The 22,391-nt window shown below is 55.2% G+C and overlaps 4 protein-coding genes, 1 long non-coding RNA gene and 3 other non-coding genes across 15 annotated transcripts; 7 read left to right on the plus strand and 1 right to left on the minus strand.

Annotated features, from left to right (window-relative positions):
* Nucleotides 1-4: 4 nt before the first annotated feature.
* Nucleotides 5-3,118, plus strand: LOC112807148 (uncharacterized). The gene is made up of 4 exons (XM_073886554.1): nt 5-1,004; nt 1,454-1,731; nt 2,297-2,484; nt 3,083-3,118. Exons 1-4 carry the CDS (start codon nt 211-213, stop codon nt 3,116-3,118), a joined length of 1,296 nt encoding a protein of 431 aa, XP_073742655.1. The 5' UTR covers nt 5-210.
* Nucleotides 3,119-4,210: 1,092 nt separating this feature from the next.
* Nucleotides 4,211-4,875, plus strand: LOC141371407 (uncharacterized). The gene is made up of 2 exons (XR_012376350.1): nt 4,211-4,340; nt 4,655-4,875. It is a non-coding gene; the product is annotated as an uncharacterized lncRNA (long non-coding RNA).
* A 2,009-nt stretch (nt 4,876-6,884) lies between these two features.
* Nucleotides 6,885-12,821, plus strand: LOC112807149 (Friend virus susceptibility protein 1). 8 transcript variants are annotated; one of them, XM_073886452.1, is made up of 6 exons: nt 6,886-7,236; nt 8,502-8,560; nt 8,739-8,777; nt 8,983-9,026; nt 10,659-10,702; nt 11,096-12,821. In XM_073886452.1, the coding sequence occupies exons 4-6, from the start codon at nt 9,013-9,015 to the stop codon at nt 12,022-12,024; spliced, it is 987 nt and encodes a 328-aa protein (XP_073742553.1). In that variant the 5' UTR covers nt 6,886-7,236; nt 8,502-8,560; nt 8,739-8,777; nt 8,983-9,012; the 3' UTR covers nt 12,025-12,821. The 8 variants fall into 8 exon arrangements, with proteins under 8 accessions (XP_073742557.1, XP_073742553.1, XP_073742555.1 ...); XM_073886454.1 differs by lacking the exon at nt 8,739-8,777; XM_073886455.1 differs by lacking the exon at nt 8,502-8,560.
* On the plus strand, nt 8,814-8,904 carry LOC112807323 (small nucleolar RNA SNORD88). The gene has a single exon (XR_003204057.1). It is a non-coding gene; the product is annotated as a small nucleolar RNA SNORD88 (small nucleolar RNA).
* LOC112807322 (small nucleolar RNA SNORD88) lies at nt 10,475-10,568 on the plus strand. Its single transcript, XR_003204056.1, has one exon. It is a non-coding gene; the product is annotated as a small nucleolar RNA SNORD88 (small nucleolar RNA).
* Nucleotides 10,939-11,029, plus strand: LOC112807321 (small nucleolar RNA SNORD88). Its single transcript, XR_003204055.1, has one exon. It is a non-coding gene; the product is annotated as a small nucleolar RNA SNORD88 (small nucleolar RNA).
* A 1,634-nt stretch (nt 12,822-14,455) lies between the features above and the next one.
* On the plus strand, nt 14,456-20,832 carry LOC112806969 (uncharacterized). The gene is made up of 4 exons (XM_073886485.1): nt 14,456-14,468; nt 20,305-20,461; nt 20,553-20,612; nt 20,734-20,832. The coding sequence occupies exons 2-4, from the start codon at nt 20,306-20,308 to the stop codon at nt 20,743-20,745; spliced, it is 228 nt and encodes a 75-aa protein (XP_073742586.1). The 5' UTR covers nt 14,456-14,468; nt 20,305; the 3' UTR covers nt 20,746-20,832.
* Nucleotides 14,474-20,288, minus strand: ACP4 (acid phosphatase 4). Its single transcript, XM_073886549.1, has 11 exons — nt 19,990-20,288; nt 18,560-18,664; nt 18,401-18,487; nt 17,423-17,569; nt 17,012-17,110; nt 16,808-16,903; nt 15,901-16,033; nt 15,737-15,819; nt 15,148-15,272; nt 14,752-14,930; nt 14,474-14,673 (listed from the first exon to the last, which is right to left on the minus strand). Exons 1-11 carry the CDS (start codon nt 20,278-20,280, stop codon nt 14,474-14,476), a joined length of 1,545 nt encoding a protein of 514 aa, XP_073742650.1. The 5' UTR covers nt 20,281-20,288.
* Nucleotides 20,833-22,391: the final 1,559 nt, after the last annotated feature.

The following is a 22,391-nucleotide window of genomic DNA, read 5'->3' on the forward strand; positions in this document are numbered from 1 at the left end:
GAAGCCCTGAGGCCTGCCCCTGGACAGCAGGAGAGACCAGAGAACACAGAAGAAGGGTCAGAGAGATCCAAACCACAAAGAACAGAGCCTAAACCTGGGAAAGAGACCAAGAAACTCCTAGGTGGCCATGAAGGTGCCTGGAAGGAGGGGCTAAAGCAGTTGGCAGGCTGTTTAGTTCATCTGGGAATTGGTCTTGCCCTGCATTTCCACATGTCCCAGAGGCCTCAACCTTACCACAAGAGCACCCAGCCAGATGTCCTTCCAGCAGCTCCCGGTAATACCCAAAAGGAGACCCCAAGCTCTCCGTCCATTCTCCACAGTCACCGGGTCAGCACCCAAGAACCCCTGCCCACTCTCCATAATCGCCAGGTCAGCATCCAGGAACCCCTGCCCATTATCCACAATCGCCGGGTCAGCATCCAAGAACCCCTGCCTACTATCCACAATCGCCGGGTCAGCCTCCAAGAATCTCCACTAGTCAGCAGTCGCTGGGGCAGTATCCAAGACACACTGTCCATTATCAACAGTCGCCGGGTCAGTACTGAGAACACACCAGCCGCTGTTAGCAGTCGCCGGGTCAGTATCCAAGATGCACCATCAGTTACCTACAGTCGCTGTTTCAATACCCAAGATGTTCCACCCATTTTCCAAACTCGCTACTTCAGCATTCACAATTCTCTGTTAATTACTCACAACTCCCTGACCAATATAGAGTCAGTTACCTACAGCAGCAGTCCAGCCAGTAGCAATAACCATGGGACAACAAGCTGGAGTCCCTGCTCAAGTATTCAAGGCCTCACATTGCCAATCCAGGCCAAAGTCGATGCCCTCCCTTCAATTACTCACAGCCCCACGGCCAGTATCAAAAGCGTCGATTCAATCATCCGGACCTCTCAGGAGAGTTTCAGAGGCTCTGTGGACAGCGCCCAATTCAACAAAAGTACTCTAGACAACAATATCCAGAGCATACAGTCAAGCAGATCCAATGAGATCAATTCTGGCGGGTGAGAGGCAGGGGTCCAGGCAGTGGGCCAGGTTCTGGGCTAGAATTCTGGGGGAGGGGCAGCACTCAAAGGTCAGGGACCAGACCTAAAACCAATACACTAGAGGCTGGAGGTTGGACCCAGGTGTGGCAGGAAGCTCAATCTGAAGGTTGGCTCTGGGTGGTGCTTGGCATAAAGGCTGGATCTGTGATTGATTCAACCTAGGAATGGAATGTAGGGGTGGCAGGGTCTGGAAGCTAGATCTGGAGGCAAGGGAGCCTAGAGGCTGAATGTGGGTGAGCAGGTTCTAGAGGCAGGACCTGGGGGATACAGGGAATGGAGGATTGGACATAGAGACAAGAAAGTCTGAAGGCTAGACTGGATGGGACAGGTCTGGCAGATGGACCTGGGGTGGCTGAGCTGGGTGGCTGGACTCAGTGCTGACACTGGTGGTGGGCAATCTGCCACAGGTTTCAGAACAAGGGTAGATACAGCCATTCACAGCTGCCCATGGGCTGGCGGCTGCTGCATGGAGCCAAGAAGATCAGCCGCCAGCTGAGCCTGGCACTGAGCCTGGTTGGCATGATGATCATCGCTCTCATCTCTCTGGGCCAGCCCTGGATCCACTTCCAGGTGCCACTCAGACCTCCTGGGCACCCTGATGGCTCCTTGACCATCCCCATCAACACCATCCTCTTTGTGCGGTGCCCTGACATCTCCTGCCTACATGAGTACGACCAGAATGCTTGTAAGGCCTGCTCTATACTCACCATTCCTGGGACTCATCTCTCCTCTTTGTCCCAGGGACCCTTCTTTGCCTTCCCTGGGAGGGTCCTCACTGCCCCAGGTTAGTCTTCCCTTCTCTTGATAGTTCTCACTACCCCCCAGATAGTCATCCCTTCCCCCAGATGATCCTCACTGCCTCAGAACCATCCTCATTGCCCTATGCTCATCTTCACCTCCATGATGCCCAACCTCACAGTCCTCATAACCCTAGGATCTTACACATTATCCTGAGGCTTTTTCACCCCAGGCAACCTGCCCTCATAACACAGACCTGGTTCCTCAATGCTCATCCCACCTCTCCCTGCCCAATAACCTGTTCTCATTGACCCAGAGGTGTTCCCTCCATGCTAAAGGCATCTGCCTTAATATCCCTTCTCTAGAGCCCAATTTCAATTTTCATAAAATGAGGATGAAGAATCTGCAAGGGAGAGGGTTCATGAATACTCCCGACCTCACTGGGGACCCTCTCCCCCATGCTCAGGGCCCAAGTGCCTCTTTTAGTGTTCCTGGTTTTCTTCCTTCCCCAGATTTGTTGGACTTTGCCTGGGCCTTTCTCCTCCTCGCCAGCATCGCCAGCTTCTGCCTCTGCATTTTACTCATAAACATCATCTTCTTCACCAGCTCCAACTTGCCCTTGCTAGACTTCTCCAACGTCATCATCAGCATCGTGGCAGGCATGGCACTGAGATTTTTCCCTCAGGAACCGAGGCGAGAAGTACCTTGCCTAGCGCCCATCATAATATCCAATCCCCTCCCCCACCACATTCCAATCCCATCCCCATCCTCACTTTCATCACCAATCCCAATCCTATGTCCCTCCAAATCTCCAATCCATCCCCATAAAAAATATGAACTTCCAACACAACCCCATCTCTAGCCCCAATAGCAGCTTCCACTTTGCCTCCCATCTCTATCACCAACAAATCTCAGACTCACCCATTACCCCCTTGGGGATGCCCATCCCCATCCCAAACTGCATTCCAATTCTATCTACTTTTCCATCTCCAAACCATCCCCATTACCATCTCCAACCCCTTTCCAAATCTCAACACCCAATTCAACCCCATACCTAACCCTCCTCAACACTCATTCCAAACTCAACCCAACCCTATCACCTGTGAACCTCATTTCAAACTCCACCACAACCCACCCCCAACCCCATCCTCCATCCTTATCACTTAAACTTCAACCTCTACCCAATTACCCATTTCCAGTTCCAACCCCATCCCAAATCCTGTCTCCCCACCACCACCTTCTCTGTGATTGTGTTCAAGCTACTTAGTCTTTCTGAGCCACAGTTTTCTCATCCATAGGATGGAGATAAAATCTCCTACCACATGGAGGTGTAGTGAGGATTGAATTAGAAAATATTGGTACTTGACGGTAGCTATTTAACTTTGCCCAAGTCCTTACCATGACAATCCTCCCACCTGACCCAAATAACTCAAAGTTGATACTCTGATTAGAATAGTCTAGTTGAAAAAGAAGAAAGAAGGGGGGGGGAGGAGGAGGAGAAGGGTCTAGTTTTCCATTTGCATGCCAAATACACTTTTTAGAAAAGGAGGTGGGGCAGTACTTTAATTTGGAAATGAAGGATATTATGTTCCTGTCATTTGTAGTAATTGACCACAACTTTTATTTGTATCAGGAAAACATTCTTGGAGAGTGATAGCAAAGCCAAGAATAGGAAACACTCAGCTTCCTGTTTCCTTGTGTGCAAAAAGTATTTATTCAGTTTGTCTGGTAGCTCTTCCCAATTGTTGAAATATAAGGCACAAAGGGTAGAAAACACCTCAGTTTTACGTCAACTAATATAAGACATTTTTCTACAAAAAAAAAAACATTTCTGCCCATTCCTTTTAATTAAATGGAAAACACCTCCTATATTATCTTTCAATACATAAATTTAAAAATCACCCAGGACTTCACTACCCAAAAATTTTAAAAGTTGAAATATCCAGAATGAGTGGGTTTCTTGTTCCCTTCTTCAGAGAAGCCCAAAATTAAAGACCCAATACAATGATAAGAATCAAGCTCAATTCTGGGCTCACTGTGTGTCAGGAAATGTGCCAATCTCAACAACTCCTCATGATAGCCCAAGGTGATGACTTTTATGATTACATGCACTTTACAGAGGAGGGAAACGAGGCTCAGAGAGATGGAGTGGTTGCCCTAAGGTGGGAGGGAGAGCTCTGGTCTGTCGGCCCCAAAGCCTATGATTTTAGACACCACCAGGGCCTGGTTAAAGACCAAGACTTGTGCTTCCAATGTGCTCTACCATGACATTGGGAAGGAACTTCCTTTCCCACCTGTGCACAGAGGTACAGGGAGGCAACAGAAAGAACAAGAATACTGAGCAAGGGGTAGGCAGCCACACAACTATGGGCAGGGGTCTGCACACCCCTGATGCTCAGCTTCCTAACACCTGTACTCGTGCAGGGACCAGCATCATCTTGGGTATCCTGTTCTACCTGATGCAGGCCAGTGGGTACCTGCAGGAGGGCATGACCTACAGGCTGGGGCGCAGCTTCTACCTGGCATGGATCGGCGTCTTTCTCTTCCTGATGACTGGTCTGGGCTTGGGTGGGGTTTGGTGTGGGCACGGGTTTTCAGGACGACAGACAGGGACTGAGTGGGACAGAGTTTGGGATGGGGATGGGTTGTGGACAGGGCTCGATAAAACGGGACAGCGGTGGGAAACATGATTGGGGAGATGAGGGTGGGGATGGGTGGGCATAGGGCTGGATGTGGGGACGGGGTCGGGTTAGGGTTTGGAAATGGATTGCAGACAGGGTAGGGGTGTGATTGGGCTTGGGGAGGGAATTGGGATCAGGGGTGAGCTGTGAACTCTGCTTCTCACCCCCTCTGCTCTCTTCCTTCTCCAGGTTTCTTTTCCTATCTGAACTACATGAATTTCTGGTCCACCCTGGCGCTCCAGGCCATCTGGACTTAGGACATGGGAATGACTCCAACACTCCAGGCCTGTCCCCATGGCTCCCTGCCAAGTACCTGACAACCCTGCTCTCTAGTTGAGAGTCTTGCCCTTTTCAGTCCCCTCTGAATACCCCCACTCAGATTAATAATTAGTATATTTAAATAATCTGTATTTTTTGTCCAGAATATTCTCTTAGCTCAGTACGTTGTTAAGGGTTCTGTGGAAATGCCATCTCTCCGTGGGCCCATCCCTTGGGCCCTCTGGGGTAGAGGGATAGGTAAGGGAAGGAACTCAGGAGAAAGAGATGAAAGGCACAAGGTCAACAAAGGAACTGAGCCAGCGGTTCCTGGCATACATACAGATGGTACCAATCAATATTTGTTGAGTAGCTGAGTCTCTCCAGGCCCTCAAGCCTTTATCTTTTACTTCCATGACCCCCAGTAACGTGCCCCTTCTGAGGCAAATTCTCCCCGCACCTACACTTCGCCTCCTGCCTTTACCAGCAAACCTTATCACCACTTCCTCTTCTCCCCTAACCGTCCCCCAACACAGGGCTGTTCTTTTCAAAAATTATCCGTTTATTTCTCTACCTATCTTTAAGGCTGTTCGGTGTAGCGTATTTTTGCTATCAGAGTCATTTGCTGAGCAGGGCAGGTACAAATTTTATCTTATTGCCTGGGTCCCCCTGCAGGGTCTCCACCTGGGGGTCCCCTCTATCTCCTTCTCACACAGTGGTCAAGCTGGAAAGGGTTGAGTCTAGGCTCTGCCACTTATTGGCTCTGTTGAACCATCAGGTCTGTTTCCTCATCTGTAAAATGGGGGTAATAATAGTACTTCAACCTAGATGGAGTTTAACGTAACACCTAGTCCATAGTTTGTGCTCTTTAAGGGTTGCTAAAATAATCCTGCCCCTTCTCTCCCACAAAAGGTTCTCAAATTTCTTCATCTTTAATGAAAATTGAGCTGCAACTATGTGGCAGACACTGGATCGATAGCAGTGATCAAACTAGATACAAATCCTTGTTTTTATGGCTTGACATTTTGGCAGAGGGGCAAAAATATATGCCCACAAATAAAGAGGTATGTTAGGGATACGTGCTATGAGGAAAAATAAAGGAGGGGAAGAGAGATGGGTCTGGGAAGGAGTGGGGGGCTCCCTGCCAAGGTGACATCTGAGCAGACACATGACTGAAGAGAGGGGAGCCAGGGGGAGAGATTGGGGGACAGGATTCCTGGCAGCGGGAACAGCAAGTGCAAAGGTCCTGAGGTACAAATGTCCTTCCTTGGCAGGTTCCAAGAAGACTAGAGCAGCCTGAGCAAGGGAGAGGGGGGCAGGGGCAGAGGGGCAACAGCGGCCAGGTCACTCTGGGCTTTGTGGGCCACAGTGAGGGCTTTGCTTTTCTCTGAGTGAGGCAAAAGCCAGTGAAGGAAATGTCTCATTTTCTTTTAACAGAAGGGTATAGGTCTCTTACTTCAGACCATAAGCTTCATGGGAGGCATCTCCTCACTAGAAGTAAGAAAACAATCCAAATGACAAGGGAGACCAGCTAAACAATGTGTGTTCCACTCACAGAAGGGACTACTTTGTCACTGTTTAAGGAATGAAGTCATTCTGTACGTACTGATGAAGGGGAAGACTATTTATGGGACAAAGTGGAGTAGGCGAGCGGAGCATATGTGTATGCGTGTGTGTAGCCATAAAGTAAAAAGTCTACACCACATCGACAGTGGCGACTCTGGTGAGTGGGTCTGAAGTGAAGAAGTTTCATTTTTTATCTTTGAAAAAAAAAATGTTTACAATCATGTCGTTTGAAAGACACTCCTTAGAGCTCCGACCCTACCAAGAATCCAAGCCCCCAGGTCTTAGACCATCTAAACTGGGAGGGGGGGGAGGGCAGGAGATCCAGCCCTCAGTCAGCCCAGAGGTCCTGGCCCCCAGCCCCCTCCTCCCTTAGATCCAGAAGTCCAGCCTTCCAGCCCCGGCGTCCAGCCACCGACCCCTCCTCTCGCTGCTCAGGACCAGCCTCTCATTCTGCGCCACGCGAGCACCGCCCCAGAACGTCCCCTGTCAATCTCCGCGCTGGCCCCGCCCCCACCCTGCGCCGGGCCTCTGTCTGGGTCGGCCCCGCCTCTAGCCCCCACCGCTCACGCCGCTGCCGCGCTGGCAGTTCCAGTTGCCTCCGGGTCGGGCTCCGTCCGCATTCGGGGTCCTGCCCCTTTTCAGCCCGCCTTTGGTGCTGTCCTCAGAATAGCCTGACGCTCATGACAGGACAACGGGGCCCGATATCCCACTACTCCTTTTACCCGATTCCAGGGACAACATCATGAATGGTCTGTTCAGGAAGATTTTAGCGAGAACAGGCATTATTCGCTTCCCCAAGCGCCAAAGTTGGGTTCCCGACACCGGCGCGCGTGGTGGGGGCCTCGGGGCGGAGTCCGGGCGGGCGCGTGCGGCGCGGCCCTGCGAGCGGCGCGCACTATAAAGCGGGACTCGAGGCCGCCCGCGCACGCTTTGGAGAGAGTGAAGGATGGGTGAGTATGTCCTGGGTTCTGGGCTCCCCTGCGTTCGCGCGGCTGGGCATTGGGATCTGGGTCGCTCTTGTCGTGAGGTGCCCCGGGGCTGCGGCGGGGCGGCCAGGTCGTCGCGTGGACGGCGTCAGGGGCCTTGTGAGACCCCAGCGTGCTCTCCGACGCGAGCCTGGGGTTCTCTGTTCCACCCTTTGGGAAGGGCGCTCAGGGTGGGGGGGACTCTTGCCGCCGGAACGAATGAGGGCTTCCAGAGCTAGCGCGCCTTTGCACCGCAGGCCGGCTGCGCCATCTCTGCTTCCCACGTCGCAGGGCTCCGCCATCTTGTCCATTTTTCTTGGGGGGCTGGGGGAGGGGCTGTCTTTGTGGAGAGCGCGTGTGACACTGAGTTTTTCTTTCTGAGGTTTTCCGCTCCCGTGCTAGCTGCACGTGTCTTCCTTAGGCAGTCGCTGTTGTTTTTTCGATTGCACGTGGCTGGCATTCTGTACAACCTAGAACAAAGGTTACGGGGGGGCGGCAGGTAGAGGCAGGATCCCAGGGCTTTCTAAGGAATGAGGGGGAGCGGAGTCTCGAAATGAATTACTGGGTTGTTTCTGAGAACCACGTGGGTGTTCTTTTAGGAGAAAGCAAATGGGGCCTTTGTTTACCCTCAGGAATCATTCTGACACGATCCCTACAGATACCGGAGTTTTAGTGTTCATTCCATGCATCAGTTTTGTGAAACGTTACTTCTGGGCTAATTGGCCCTTGGGGTCGTGGACGTCCATCCGTTTCCTGATTGCCGAGGAGACCCAGCCCTGGGGCAGCTGGCTGATTTTCTTTCTCCCCACCACGACCCAGCAAAAATCCCCTCTAGCTGAGTTTCTTCGCCCTTCCAGCAGCCCCCTGGAAAATCTTTGATCCTCCCTGTGGCCGTGTCAGGAGTGAGGATTTCATCACTGGCGCGCCCTCTGTCGCTATGTCCGATGTAGTCCTTTCACTTGTTTCCATTAAAATCCTCAAGTGTGCTGGGAACTGGACAGACGTTTTAAGTTGTCACGTTTTGCCACGGTTGCTTTCTTTGTGCTTCCTGTTTTGAAGGCATGTTTCTAATTTCCTCGAAAATAGCTAACACTTTATTATATTTGTGGTTCCGAAGTCCTCTCCAAATTGTCTTCCTCAGCTGATTTGTTCCAAAATGGTGCAGTAAAGGCTCTCTGGTCATTGCATATGCTGCTTATGTCTTAGGGGTTTTTTTCCTAGACTAGCTCCCTCCTTTTATCTGCCAATAGGTTCTTCCAAGGAATGGATGTGTGTCCTAGCAGCTTTCACTGTTTCGGGTTACTAACAGGTATAGCCAATGCTGAAAATCTGTAAAACTGGGCAAGGGCTGATAGACGCTGGGGTTTCTCTGTGTAGTGGGTTTGAGGACAGTCCCCTGTGGACCTGTGACACTGGGGAGGTGGGGTATCAGTGATGTCTCCCATAGGGGGCTTTCATACCTTCCTGATGGGTTTTGTGTTTCCCAGTCGCTTAAAGTGCAGTTAATTTGGCCTCTGTTCCTGAAGGTGAGTGGCCTTGGGATCTGGTTGCGTTGGGGACCAGGGCTCCCATGATGTCCAGCACTGGGCTCCGATCACCCCTGAAGATGCAGTGCCCCTCAGGACCTTTGACACCTGGGGATCTGAGAGGCCCTGGTTTTGAGGTCTCTGGATGCCCCTCCCCCAGACTGTTTTCTTCCTCCACCCTCACCATGTCCTTCCTGTGTTACAGGTGTATCTTCAAGCTGAGGGACCACTTACTATGACCCCATATTGGTGAGAACCCTTGCTTCCACTCCCTGACCCACACGCTTCCCCCCCCCCATCTAAAATGCCTTCATTTGGGGTGACTTCACATCAGCTATCTCTGCTGTGCCAACATTTGTGCTGGGGATGTACATGCAATTCCCTGTTCATTTATAGCAGTGGGAATGTAGCCAGAATGGGCCTGGGTCCAAATCCCGGCTCTGCTGTTCATGGGCTTGAAGAACTAGACAACTGATTGGTCTGCTGAGCCTCAGTTTCTAAATCTGTAGAGTAGGCACATTAGGAGCATATGGGCCTGAATCCTCTGCACAGTTGGGGAAAGGGTGGGGGCAGCAGTGATGTTTCCCATCTTCAAAGGTAAGGGTTAAATTAGATGGAAAATACATAGATTGTGGAAGAAAAACATCTATTTGGGTTTCAAGGAAAAGGACTAATCAGAAATCTAATTTCCAAAGTCAGCAGAAAAAAGAAACAAGCTGGCAACATTTATCACTGTTAATACTGAGGGTTTTATAGATTGCATACCTTGTACTTTTAAGCAGAGCTTAGCTTCCCAAGAATCCTGTATATATAAATTGATACAGTTATTAAAGTTACCCTTGATTTACACAATAACCATTGTTTAAGGGGACCATTTATCTGGGGAATGTTGCCGAAGTGTTTCAAAGAACTAAATCAAAATGGGCATAGAGACCTGCTACCTGAAAAGAAACAAGTGTTCTCTGCTCTGGGACGCTTGTTTTCTGTTGGGAACAGAACTGCAAGTGTATTCTCTGGCGTCCTTGGAGGTTTCAGCTCTTGCTGACAGCACTTTAGGGAGGAGAAACTACTTTTCCGTGATGAGTGAGCTCAGATTTCAGATCATGAGTGTCTTAGGACTGGTGCACTTAGCCTGGGGTTTCCCCCTGCAGAATTCTGACCGTTCATTGCTGCTGAGAGGGAATTTCTGGGAAAGTGGAGTGGGAAGTGTCCCATTTGTTCGGCAAGGACAGGTGAGGGGAGACGAGCAGAACTGGAGGCTTTGGATGGTGCGTGGGGGGTGTGGAACAGACCTGAGGTGCGGGCAGAGCAGACATGGGGGTGTTTTCAGGAGGGCGCTCCTTGGATCTGAGCAGAGGAGGGAGGCCCCCTTCCCTTCAAGGGTCTGTCAGGCAAAACTCTTCCATTTTCCAGGAGGAGAAACAGCCCCGGTGTTGGGAGAGGGGGGTGCTAAAGTCAGTTGCTGCAGATCATACAAGTGACACCCATGGATGAGCCACAGTGAGGGGTGGTCAAGGGGAGATGAGGTTGGGGGGGTATGGCATCAAAAGGCACCTGATGGGGGCTTGCTCCTTGGCATCCCAATGGCCAGGTATTGGTCATTTGTCCTACCTGAATGAGCTCTTGTCTGTCAGCCCCCTTAGGACTGGAGGCAGGTGGCTCTGGGACCTGAGTGAGGAGGTGGACAAGGGCACTGGGGGCCCCCATGATGCTCAGCACTGGGCTCTGACCTCCCTTGAGGACACAGTGCCCCCACCGGGACCTTTGACACCCGGGGGGTCTGAGGGGCCCCCCACTCTGGGGAGGGAGAGATGGAGGGCCATGGTTGCCCTGGGCCCCGCTGACCTGCTCTTAACCTCTCTGACCCATTCTGGTCTGCAGGTGGTTCCTCCAGGAGTTGAACAGCGCCGCCATCCCTGTGCTTGGTAAGAACAGAAGAGGGTCTCTCTTCTTGTTAATACCATAATGGTAATAAATTTGTCGTTTTATGGTAATAACATAAAAGCAAATCCTGAGCATTTACTTAGAGCTGGGCCTAGTGCTAAGCATTAGATTCACTTACTCTTCACAGTATCGCTGTGAAGTGGGGGGGTGGCAACGGGAGGCGGTTATGAGAGAGGTTGCCCTGACGCTGTCAGGGCTTCTGAAGGGGCTGTGCTTGGGACCCCCATGATGTCCAGCACTGGGCTCTGACCTCCCCTGAGGACACAGTGCCCTCTGGGACCTTTGACACCCAGGGATCTGAGGGGTCCCACTCTGGGGAGGTCCTGGAGGGTGTGACTATTTTCCCACCTGATGACCTCTGTCCTTCCCTGAAGCCCCTGAGCCAGCGCCCCTCTGGGCTTCCTACTGTTCCCTGCAGGGCACAGCTGTGACCATGGCCGAGAGAGCACTGGCGCCCACCCAGATAGGGCGGGGGGACCGTTACTACACATACACCGAGCTCCTGGCCATCTCTCGGCGCTTCAAGCAGAACCCCAATGAGCTCATGATCACCTGGATCCTGCGCGTCTATGACCAGGGTGGGCCGGCCCTGTCCCTGAATTCTGGAGAGCTAGCCCTGCTGGGCGACCTGACCAGCGATGCCATCTTCAACTACCGCTGTAAGACCCTGCGGGGCAGCTGCAAGGCCCTGCTCACCTGGCTGCTGCTGGCCTGGCGCCGGCGCTGGGAGTCCTTCCTGCACTTCGAGGCCACCGAGCTGCCCTTCCGCCCCTGGACCACCATGGAGGAGGGTATCCAGCTGGTGCGTGAGCTGGGCATGCTGGACTGGATCTACCGCGAGCCGCCCTCCCCTCCTGCAGGAGAGCAGGGGCCAAGGCCCGCGCCCGAGGACGTGCCCTTCACGCAGGGCCTCCAGCGGCGCCTGCTGACGGCCGCACCCTCTGAGCTGCGGCTCTCGCTCGTCAGCCTGCTGGTCAAGGGTATGACGGTGCTGGAGGCGGTGATGGAGATCCAGACCATCGCCGATGTGGGCCTGCTCTGGCGCCAGAGCCAGCCGGGCCGCGCCAAGCTCATGTTGGGGCCCAACCCAACGCGCAAGGACCTCATGGGTTGGCTGCTGAGCCACGGTGTGCCCAAGGAGCGGGTGGACAAGCAGCCCACCAAGGTCCTCCTTGAGCTGTACATCAAAGAGGCCAAGCGCAGCCGCAGCCACCCCACCTACATGCTGGGGGAAGAGCAGCCCCCGCCTCCCCCCTACTCAGACCAGGCCTGTGGGGAGGAGCCGCCCGTGCGGCACGACTAGGCCTCCTAGGCCTCCTAGGCTTGTCCTTCTAGATGGTACTCAGTGGCGGAGGGAGGCTGGGTTCCAGGGGAGACAGAGTCAGAGCCAGTGTCTCCTGAGCATGCCCCCCACCCCCCGCGTGGACTGAGGGATGGCCCGCCTCCCGAGGGCAGGCTGCCCTGTTACTGTATTCGAGGTTCCCAGGAGAGAGGACTGTCCTTGCCCCCAGCCACCCCACACGTGTCACCAGCCAGTGGTGGAGGAAGGCGAGCCCACCTATAGCCCTGGTTGCCTTGTTCCCCCTGGGGCGCAACCTGTTCCTTTTAGTCTGTTACATTTCAGTCCAATTGGCACAGTGGGTAGGCACCCACCCCTCGGCCACACGGGCCCCCAAAGCACTACAGGCCAGCTGGGGAGACCCCACAGCCCATGATATGAAAGCACCTTGAAGTTTGTACGCTTTTTCTTAAGGTATTTTTTAAATGCAATGTTTTTACCTGATAATTTAAGTATATGCAACACTTTGGTTTTAGGGACGCTTCTTTCTCTTGGAATGGTTTTTCCCTTAAGACTTTTTTTTTTTAAGTTTTATTATTATTGTTTTACAATTCCTTTCCATTTTAAAGTGGACTTCTGCTGTTTGCTCACCTGGAGCCAGTCCCATCTGATTTCTCTCGGTGGATGTGTGACCTCTGTCCAGTGTCTGTTACATCTGGATTAAAGGTGTTGGGGCCAAGAATCACAGCTTCGTGAGCACAGACAACCACCCTGGCAGGCTGCGCTAGGCACATGGAACTCATTAAAATAACGTGAGCATTGCTGTGTGTGGACTGTGGTGTCTGCTTGGGGTTGTGGTGCGGTCCTGGTGTGAATCCAAAACCCTCCTGGGGTAAGGGTAATAAGGATCATGCACCATGGCCCCAGGAAAGTCTTCCATCTCCTGGGGCTATCCTAGTATGCTGGGAAGGCTGGGCTCCTATTGGGGCCACTCAAAACAGGGTAGGGGAACCTGCTAGAACTTTGGGTCTGAATCTCTAAGCAAGAAGATGCTTCTCCTCCCCGCCCCCCCCCCCGAAGTGCATGACACTTTCTGAGGCCCTGTGATGGCTCCATGCCTCCAGAGACAATGATGGGCAGGGTGGTGTGGAAGTTCTGAGAGCCCGGTCCCCACCCAGGGATGGGCATGAAGGAGGGAGGTCCCAAGCTTTTCTAAGCTGTGCTGACAGGGCTGCTGGCCCCTGTCCAAGGGCCCTGGCACCTTACTCCCCACAGGTGGAAGTTTGGGCATCTGGTGGCTAGGAGTGGCTTCTGTCTATAAGCCTGTCCCCCTCACCTCTGATCACCCCCCGCTACCCCAGTCTATTGGGCAGCTGCACACCAGCCTCCCCACTGATCGTAGTGCTGTGTCCATTCATGCAGCTGATGACCGAGGCATGACCATCAGTGCCACACATTTGGTATGGCCAGGAGGGGGCTGGTGCCCCAGATTTGGGCCATTCAGTGCTTGGTATGTGGTGGGGAGGTGGCACCTCCCCCCCTGGGATGAGCAGTTAAGTGCAGGAACACCATGAACAGAAGCTGCTGTTACTAGGTGTGCAGTGGCTTTTCTTAGTCTCCAGTGCTGCCCCGAGCTATGCTTGTGATGACAGAGGCCCTATCTACCTCTGAGTAGCGCGGCAGCTGCCAGCCATGTGTGACCAGAGTCCTTGAACTGCGGCCAGTGCAGCTGGGACCTGAGTTCTCCACTTTACTTCACTTAAATAGGCACGTGGCAGCCAGTGGGTGCTGCCGCAGACCACCCCCAAGCGGGTCGGAGCCAGTGCTGTGCTGGAAGCCCTGAGCGGTATTCCCAGTCCCGCCTGCACTGCCGGCTTCCAGGAGCTTCATGGCAAGGGTTGTGGGGTCTGATGAATTGGGAGTCTGGCTCTGTCCCTATACACGGCGGGCCTGACCCACCCCACTGCACCCGGAGGGTGGAGAAAAAGGTGACGGCAGTCTACTGCACTGAGGGCCTGCAAGGGTCCCCAAAGCCAGAGTGACTCCCAGGAGGCAGGTCTCCACAGAGTGTGTGACCTGTGGAGGGGCTCCCCGAGCAGGTGCGCGCACCGCGTGTGCTGTACCTACAGACGCATGTCCCCACGGGTCCTGACGTACCATATGCCCCCATGCGTGTGCAGAGCTGTGCGTGAGTACACAGCACCCCCACGTGCAGGCGCACCCCCACACTGACCATGCACGGAGATACTGGGTGGGTGCGTGCATGTATGTGCCAGCAGCCTGCGTGCACCTGTGTGCGCAGGACCCAGGAAGCACACGTGTATACACACGTGTCACGTACGTGTACACAAACCGCCCTTCACGCACGCCCGTGCGCACACGGACGCCGACACGCAGGAGCGCGCACGACGGCCTGCCGCTTCCCGGCCGGGGCGCACCCCCTCAATTCCCCAGAACAGGCGCACGCAGTAAGTCACGGAAGCCAAAGCCGCGGGGGGTGCAGACGTGTTGGGATGCAGTGCCAGCTGTGGGGGGGAGGGTGGCCGGGCTCCCAGCTCACACGGGCCCCCCCCCAGGCCCGCAGGCAGCTGGGTCTCCAGGCCAGCAGGCCCAGCCCCGTGCTGAGCACTGCCAGCACTGCCACAGCCCCGGCCAGCAGGGGCACCACAGTGGCTGCAGGGAGAACACGGGAGTGTGAGTCTCGGGACCTGGGTCCCCCCACACTCCCACCCGAGTGCCAGTGGCCGTCACCTGCAGGGGTGGCAGGCTCAGGGGAGCCGTGGCAGGGGACCCCGTGAGCCGGAGGCCGGGCCGGGGCGGTGAGCTGGCGGAAGCGGCCTAGCGGGCAGGCGCGTGGGCACCCGGGAAGGCTGAGGGGCAGGGGCAGGCCGGTGGAGTCGTTGCGGTAGAAAAGGGAGATGGTGACGTTCCTGGGGGAAGACAGGAGGTGGTGGCACCCGGGCCCCTCCTCGCCTCCCCCGCCACTGACTTAAACCTGGAGGGGAGCAGCCAAACGGGAGGCACTGGGCTCCTGAGTCCTACCTTGTCAACCTCCTCGTGCCATCCCACGCAAATCCCCCTCCGCCTGGAACCCCATCTCTGAGACAGTTCTGTTCCGCCCATTCCCGGGCGTCACCCCCTCCTTACCCTGCATCTTCGTCCGGGTCCCCGAGGCGCCTCCGGAATTCAAAGCCGAGGCAGGCTGCATACGGTGGGGTGTGCCCGTCATAGAGACCCAGGGCTCCCTGGAGGGCCAGCAGAGTGCTGTCGTGCTGCAGGTGGATCCCAGGGCTGAGCCACGGCTCTTCTCTTGATGTCTCCTCTCTCCTGAACTCTAGCTTTGTACATCTGGCTTCCTCCCAGATGTCCCTCAGATCTCTTAGAACTAACCCCCACCCCCAAATCGGCTCATCCTGGAGGCAGTTCCACCAGTTACAGGGGATCCTTTAATGAACATTGCTCAAAGAGATGCAAAAATATGATCAGGCAGCTCAGTTAAACAGCTTGTCCTTCCAGAAGAGCTAAATTCTCTTATAACACCATCACCTCCCTCGTTCCAGACTGCGTACCTCTAGTGATATGGTCTGAGAGTATGGTTTGGAGATAGGAGTTACCCAGGGCAGTGGGCTGAGGTTCCACTGACACCACCCACCAGCTCTTCCTCACCCACATTGCCATCTGCCATCCCCCTCATCCCTGTGCCCACGTGGCACTGCCTCCCTTCCCAAAGACTCACAGCTGAGTACATAACCATCTTGAGGGGCAGCCCCAGGCGCTGGACCCGAGAGAAGTTGGCAAGGATGGCATCCAGCAGGATCCCTGAGAGGGCAAGAACAGAGTGCTGAGAATCCCCCAGAGGAAGGTGCTTTGGCCTCCCAGCCTCCCAGCCCCACACCTCACCCCCTGTCAGCTGGGCCTTCTCGGCTGCCCGGGGTGGACCCACGTGGGCCCCAATATCCAAAGCGGAGATCTGGGCTAGTGTCCGTAGGACGTTCGGGGAGGCCCAGGATGGGAGGGGAAGACCATGGGCTTGCTGGAGAGAGACAGGGAGAGAAGACAAAGTGACTGGGATATCCTGAGCTCGTCACGTCCCCTCAGGCCTTCCCAGTGCCTGTGCTGTCCCCCTGAGCTGCAGTCCTCTCTCCCACCCCTCTTCCGAACCCCTCATGGGCTGGGGCTGGTCCGGAAGTCATGGCCAATAGCAATCATTAATCAACAATAGTAATGACCATCACCCCACAACCCAGGAGCCCTCATGCACGGAGCCAGAGGTGTTTCAAACTTCAGATGTTTTGGAATCTAGAAGGTTCCCATGGTGGCAATACCATCTCCCTCAGAACACATCCAGTGGGGGTTGGGCAACCCTCTTGTTCACACACACTGCTAATTCCCACCGTGCAACTAGGATAATTCTCATGGAAGGGAGTAAGCAAAGACTATCTATCTGAAGAGCATCACGCCGATTGAGGTCAGCACCGGCTCCTCAATTTTGGGGTTTGGGAGCTCTTCCCACAAGAGAACTAACAGAGGAGGAATGACAAACACGTAGCCTCAAGCCTTCCTGCAGACCTCACTGTGTGCCAGGCACTGTTCTAAGCACATCACGTGGATTAACCCGTTTTGATCTTCACAGAAACCCCAAAGGGTGTTGTAACGGGTTTTGCTATCCCCACTGTGCAGATGGGCAAACTGAGGCACCAAGGGTTAAGTGACTTGCCTGAGGGAACACAGGTAGTGAGCAGCAAAGCTGGGATTTGAATCCAGGTGCCCTTAATCACTGGGCTGGGTGGCTGGGGCGGGGGCTCACCTGGCACATCAGTGTGTCTAGAACCTTCCACGCCCTGCGGAGCGGCTCCCCGACCAGCGACAGCCCCGTGTAGTTCTCCAGGTGAGTCAGGAAGTCCTGGATGCCCCGGGGCTGGGTGAGTCTGATGGGCCTCCTCACCCCTCCCTGCCCCGCCTTGCCCCCCCCCACGCCCTCCCATGGGCCGCCCCGCCGGCCCCCGCTCACTGTCCAGCCCTCCAGCGCGGTCTGGTACTCGGCAGCCTCCGTGGCCTCTCGCAGCAGCTCATGGTATCGGGGACAGCTGCGCGTGGGGAACCTCAGCAGCTGGGAGAAACTGAGGCTCAGAGGACAGCGTGACTGGGACCCCACAGTCACAGCGCGGGGAGTTGGGGCTGTGGAGCCCTCGTCCCAATCTCTCTCTTCAAAATATGTGGCCCCTCCCCAATCTGGCTGCACAGCACGGGGATGGCGGCTCACCCAAGCCGGACAGCTCTGATGCAGGGACGGTCTCACGGCTCCCAGCCAGCATAGGCTGCCGGGGGCCGCACAGCCTCTCCCAACCACCGGCTCCCTCCACCTAGGGGTCTCGGTCTCTCTCCATCCCTCCCACCCCCTGCGTCTGTCCAGCCTCCTGACCTTGTCCTCGGTGACGGGCACCGTGTGCACAGGGATGGGCCTCCAGGCCGCCTCTGGGCGCCCCGGGGCAGCCTCAGGGAATAGCCCTGCGAGGTTGGCCTGAGCACTCTCCAGCGTGCGGTCAAAGTCAGTGCTTCGAACATACACCTGCCGTGGCGGGGGAGACCAATGTCAGCTCAGGCCCGCCGCAGCAGCGAACCAAAAGCTTCAGGTTCAGTTCGGGGGTTGAAGGTCAGGTGCTGGGAGTCAGAACCCAGAGCGAGGTGGAGTGTCTGGTCTTCAGTGTTGGAAGGTGGAATCGAGGGTCAGAGGTCAAGGTCATTGAGCAGTGGGGATGGAGGTCAGAATTTGGGTGAACATGTGGGGATTAAAGGGGTCAGTTGCGTCACTGAAAGAAAGGAAGATCAGAATTGCTTGAGTTCAGAACTGTTGGAGTCCAAGTTTAGAAGGAAGGTGGAAGGGCGCGGGACCAGAATTCAGTACATGTCTGTCAGGGATCAGAGGCTGGAGGTCAGGAGGAATGATCCTACCTGGAGGAAGTCAAAAGACACAGGAGGACGTAGGAAAGAGGATTCAGATTTGCTGACGGGTAGAGATCAAAGACTGGAGCTCAGGAGGGCACATTGAACCAGTGAGGGCCAAAGTCAGAATCAGTCAAGTTTTGGAGTCAGAAACCAGAGTTCAGAAGGTCTGGCAGGAGTTGGTGGGCGTCAGAAGACAGAGGTGGAGGCCAGAAAATACAGACAGAGTGGATGGAGCCCCGAGGTCAGAGGTGAAGCATGGGACTCGAGTTGAGATGCGGTAAGAGGTCAGCGTGAGTGAGTTGATGGTTTGGAGGTCAGGGATCAGATACGGGGTGCAGGTCAGGTTATTGGGGGTCTAAGGCCAGAGGTGGAGGCCCACAGTGAGTGTTGGAGTCAGGGGAGGTCAGAGGCGAGAGCTCAGCAGGCCAGGCGAGGGTCAACTTGTTGGCAGTACCTCCTCCCGCCGGTACTCTGGGCTCAGAAAGGCCTCGTAGCGGCTCCTCAGGAAGCGTCCCAGCTCCAGCTGCTGGCGGACCCCCTCCTGAGGACAGAGAAAGCCTCAGCAGACCCCTCCCCACCCCGCCCACTCCTCACCCGAACCCCGGCTTCTCACCCCAGTCAGCTGGCCCAGGCCTCTTGGCCACAGGGTGGTGACGGCCTCCTTGTGTGGGTCGGTGGGGTAGGAGGCCAGCGGGGCCCGGTCGCCGTGGCGGAACACCTGGGGACGGGACCAGGTCAGGGCTGGCTGGGGAGAGGACGGGGGCCAGGCCGGGGCAGGGGACACCTCACCACAGCCACAAACACCAGGGGTCCTTCGGTCAGGGCCCGGGGCGGCGGCGGCAGCAGCAGCAGGAGCAGGAGAAGTCCAGCGGGGAGGCCCCCAAACCCTGGCCTGGCCATGTCCACACAGCGCAGACGCTGAGCTCAGCCCACTGTCTGTGCCGCAGCCCCACCTGCTCATTACCCTTGCCTCAGCACCCCCAGAAAAGCAGGTCCCAGCATGCCTGCCCCAGGAGCCAAGGTGGCCTCCTGGGATCCGGCTCCCCCAGGGCCTTTGCCAGCTTTGGATTAGCCAGTGGAGTAACCTGTTCTATCTTCACCGTACCCCTGGCAGGGGTTGATACGGTTCTCACCGTCCCCGTCGTGCAGATGGGGAAACTGAGGCACAGCAGGGTCCATAATTTGCCTGAGGGAACACAGGCAGTGCGTGGCAAAGCTGGGATTTGAACCAGGGGCCCTTAACCTGGGTGCAGAAGGGGACAGAGACCCCCAGCCCCACATTCTAGACACTTTCTCTACTTTCTCCTCTCTCCCCACAACCCAAGTCTGTCTTTTTCTATTCTCACCCCTTAAATGTTGGCGCTCTCTGAAGCTCTCTTGAGCTTCCTGGAGATGTCACCTTCTTCCGGCGCATCTGGCCCCAGCCAGCATGGCCCGGGGGTTGAACACCCAGACCCTGGATTCGGGTTGGCTGGGTTCAAACCCCTAGCGTCACCGTTTACAAGCCGTGCAACTGTGGGCAAGTTACCGCACCTCTCTGCGCCTCCTCACTCATCAAATCCATAAAACGGGAACGAGTGCAACCTCAGAGAACTGCTTTGAGGATTAATGAGTTCAAAGGGCAGAGTGTCACCTCGTCAGAGCCTCAGCTGGGGACACGTGTGCATCCAGCAACTCAAAATTTTAATCGTTCTGCGCATGTCCACGAATGCCCGCAGGAGAGCAACGGGTATGCATTTGGGGATTACAGAGAATTTAGCGAAGAGGCGAATTCACAAAAATGGGACCTGTGGATAGTGACCTTCGACGGTACTTGTTTCTTTGGCCTCTGTGTTTCTGGTAACCGAGAAGTTAGTTCTAAAGGCGTAAAGGACAAAAAGAGTCAGATGCCTGTAATGCTAGTGGGAAGGCTGGTGGTGCAAAAGGCAGGGACCCCCCCCCCGGGGGGTGGCGGTTGGGGTCTCTGGCGCTGTCCCCGTGCCTGTGGTCCACGGGTAGAAAGGTGCCGCCACCCCCACCCCCAGCACTGGTGACAAGACTCACTGGCGTCCCCAGTCCAGCTGCGGTTGCTCTCAACATTGTGTCTGTTTTCCCGGGGCCACCGCCCGGCTTCCAGCCTCCTCCCTGCTCCAAGACACTGACGCCCAGAGCCGACTCGGGGCCTCCCCTATTCACAGCCTCCCCTGGCTCCCCAGCACCCTGGGGTGGGATGGGGGGACCCAACTGCTGAGCAGAGTGTTGGAGACCTGGATTCTGCAATCTCAAATGTCCCACGCCCAAGTTAAGATACTGCATGTAACATTCTGCATCCTGGTCCCCCTCTCCCTCAAGCATCTGCTCTGTGTCCCCTCTACCCAGAATGCCTTTCTCTCGTCACCACGGCCACCATTCTGGTCTCCCAGGCAACCCCGCTCAGGTTCTAGTGGCTGATCTGTCCTCTCTGGTTCAGAGTCCAGGAAAGGAAGGAGCTCAAGCAAGCACGGAGTTCAAGACCATGGCCATGAACTTTCAGGAAGTGAGGAGGGGTCTGGCAGGGGGAGGGAGGGAAGGGAGAAGGAGGGAGGGAGGGCAGGGAGTGGGCCCTAACCTCTGACTGCTCCCCACAGAATGTAACCCTGGCCATGGCTGTATTCACCATCCTTGCCTCCATCTACTTCTTCAACAAGGTGAGTGGGAAGAGGGTAAGGGTGGCGGGCTGAATCTCTCTCTTTTTTGGCCCCCACTTTATCCACTTAGCCTCTCCCCCTCTCCCATGCCTCTGTGTATCTTTGTGTCTTCCTCCCTCAGGCTCAGCAATGAGAAGACACAGGGATGCCTAATCCAAAAGGATTCTGCCCTGGATCATGACTCTGGCCTCTGAGACCAAATAAATGGACTGAATCAGCACATCCCGTTCCATCCTGGCTGGTGCACAGCCTCCCCGTCTCTGTTTGAGGGACAGGTCTCTGAATCAGAAGGAGGAGGGGCCGGGAGTCCAGTCTCCTGGGTCTGACGAAGGAGGGGCTAGAGGCCTGGAGTCTCTGCTTTGAGACAGGGGGAGCTGGGTTTTGAGGGATGAGTAGGAGTCTTTCAGGAGCAGTTAGAGAGGAGGAAGGACATTTGAACTCCGGGTGCAAAGGCACAGAGGGGAGCGGCGCCTGGGTGGCTCAGTCGGTTAAGCATCTACCTTTGGCTCAGGTCAGGATCCCAAGGTCCTGGGATGGAGTCCCACAACACAACAGGCTGCCTGCTCAGAGGGGAGTCTGCTTTTCCCTCTCCCTCTGCCCCTCCCCTCCGCTCGAGCTCTCTCTCTCTCTCTCTCAAATAAGTAAAATCTTTAAAAATAAAAAAGCACAGGGGGGGAGAGAGCAGGGCTGATTCACCTGGTATCAACACAGACTGCTGTGTAGTTCAGATATATTTCTTCTCTCTGAACCCTGGTTTTCTTCTCAGTCTGACAAAGGTGAAAATCTTTGTTCAGCGGGCCCAGGTGACCACAGGCAGAAAAACTTGAGATCAAAGACACGGATGGAATTTGTCAGCTGCAAAAAGTCTGTAGTTATCATCTTCATTGTTATATTCTATCAACACATCTTTCTCTTTTCTTAGAAAACTCCTATTCAACCTTCAATACCCACTGTCAATGCCCTTTCCTATGGAAGAGAGACGGTCTGTTACCAGCTCCCTCACTAACCTCCTCCTCCCTACTCCCTGACTTCACCCCCAGTAGTTGAAATGCCCTGGATGACACTCCAGCCTTTGGTTGAGCTTCATCCGCCTTCTCATCGGATGAACAATTTCATTTCGACTCAACATCTGAAAAGGCAGCTCCTGAATAGGGTGATGGAACATCCCGGGTTTCCCAGGAAAGGCCTAGCAAATTTTGATTCGGAACGGATTCGTAGCTTCACTACGATTTCGCCTCGCGGATTGCAAACACTTTGGGCCAGTTGTTCCAACATCATTGGTAATAGCGTCCTCTTCCTTTCTCAAAAGCGTCCTGATTTAGAGGCCCTGATTGCAAAACTATGAGTAACCACACGGAGGAGGTGTTGGACCATTTTCCCAGCTAGAAGTTAGTCCGCCCCGCTCCGGGAGGGAACTTGGCTTCGCAAACCAGAACTCGGAGACCTTTCCCTCCCCCGCTCCCAGGGTTTCTCTCTCCCTGGACCTTCGCCTTGCTTCCTGTCTCTCTCCTCCAGCTCTCTCAGAGGTCCTTCTACAACCAGAGCTGACCCTGTCCCTCCCCGCTTGCAGCCTTCCTGTGGCCCCCGGGCCGTGTCCCCGCCCCTCCCCCAGAGACCCAGCCCCTCCGCCTGGCCTTGGAGGCGGTGTACGACCTGACGCCCTCTAGTCTTTATTCTTTTCTTTTCCATCTCACCTACATCCTACGCACATCCCGCCCCCCCCCCGCCCCGCCCCGCCGTATATCCTTAACCACATATAACTCAGAGATAGTAAAAAAT

Source organism: Callorhinus ursinus, unplaced genomic scaffold, assembly GCF_003265705.2.
Source record: "Callorhinus ursinus isolate GAN/ISIS: 27379988/994484 unplaced genomic scaffold, GSC_fseal_2.0 scaffold71, whole genome shotgun sequence".
In the NCBI taxonomy this organism is placed as follows: domain Eukaryota; kingdom Metazoa; phylum Chordata; class Mammalia; order Carnivora; family Otariidae; genus Callorhinus; species Callorhinus ursinus.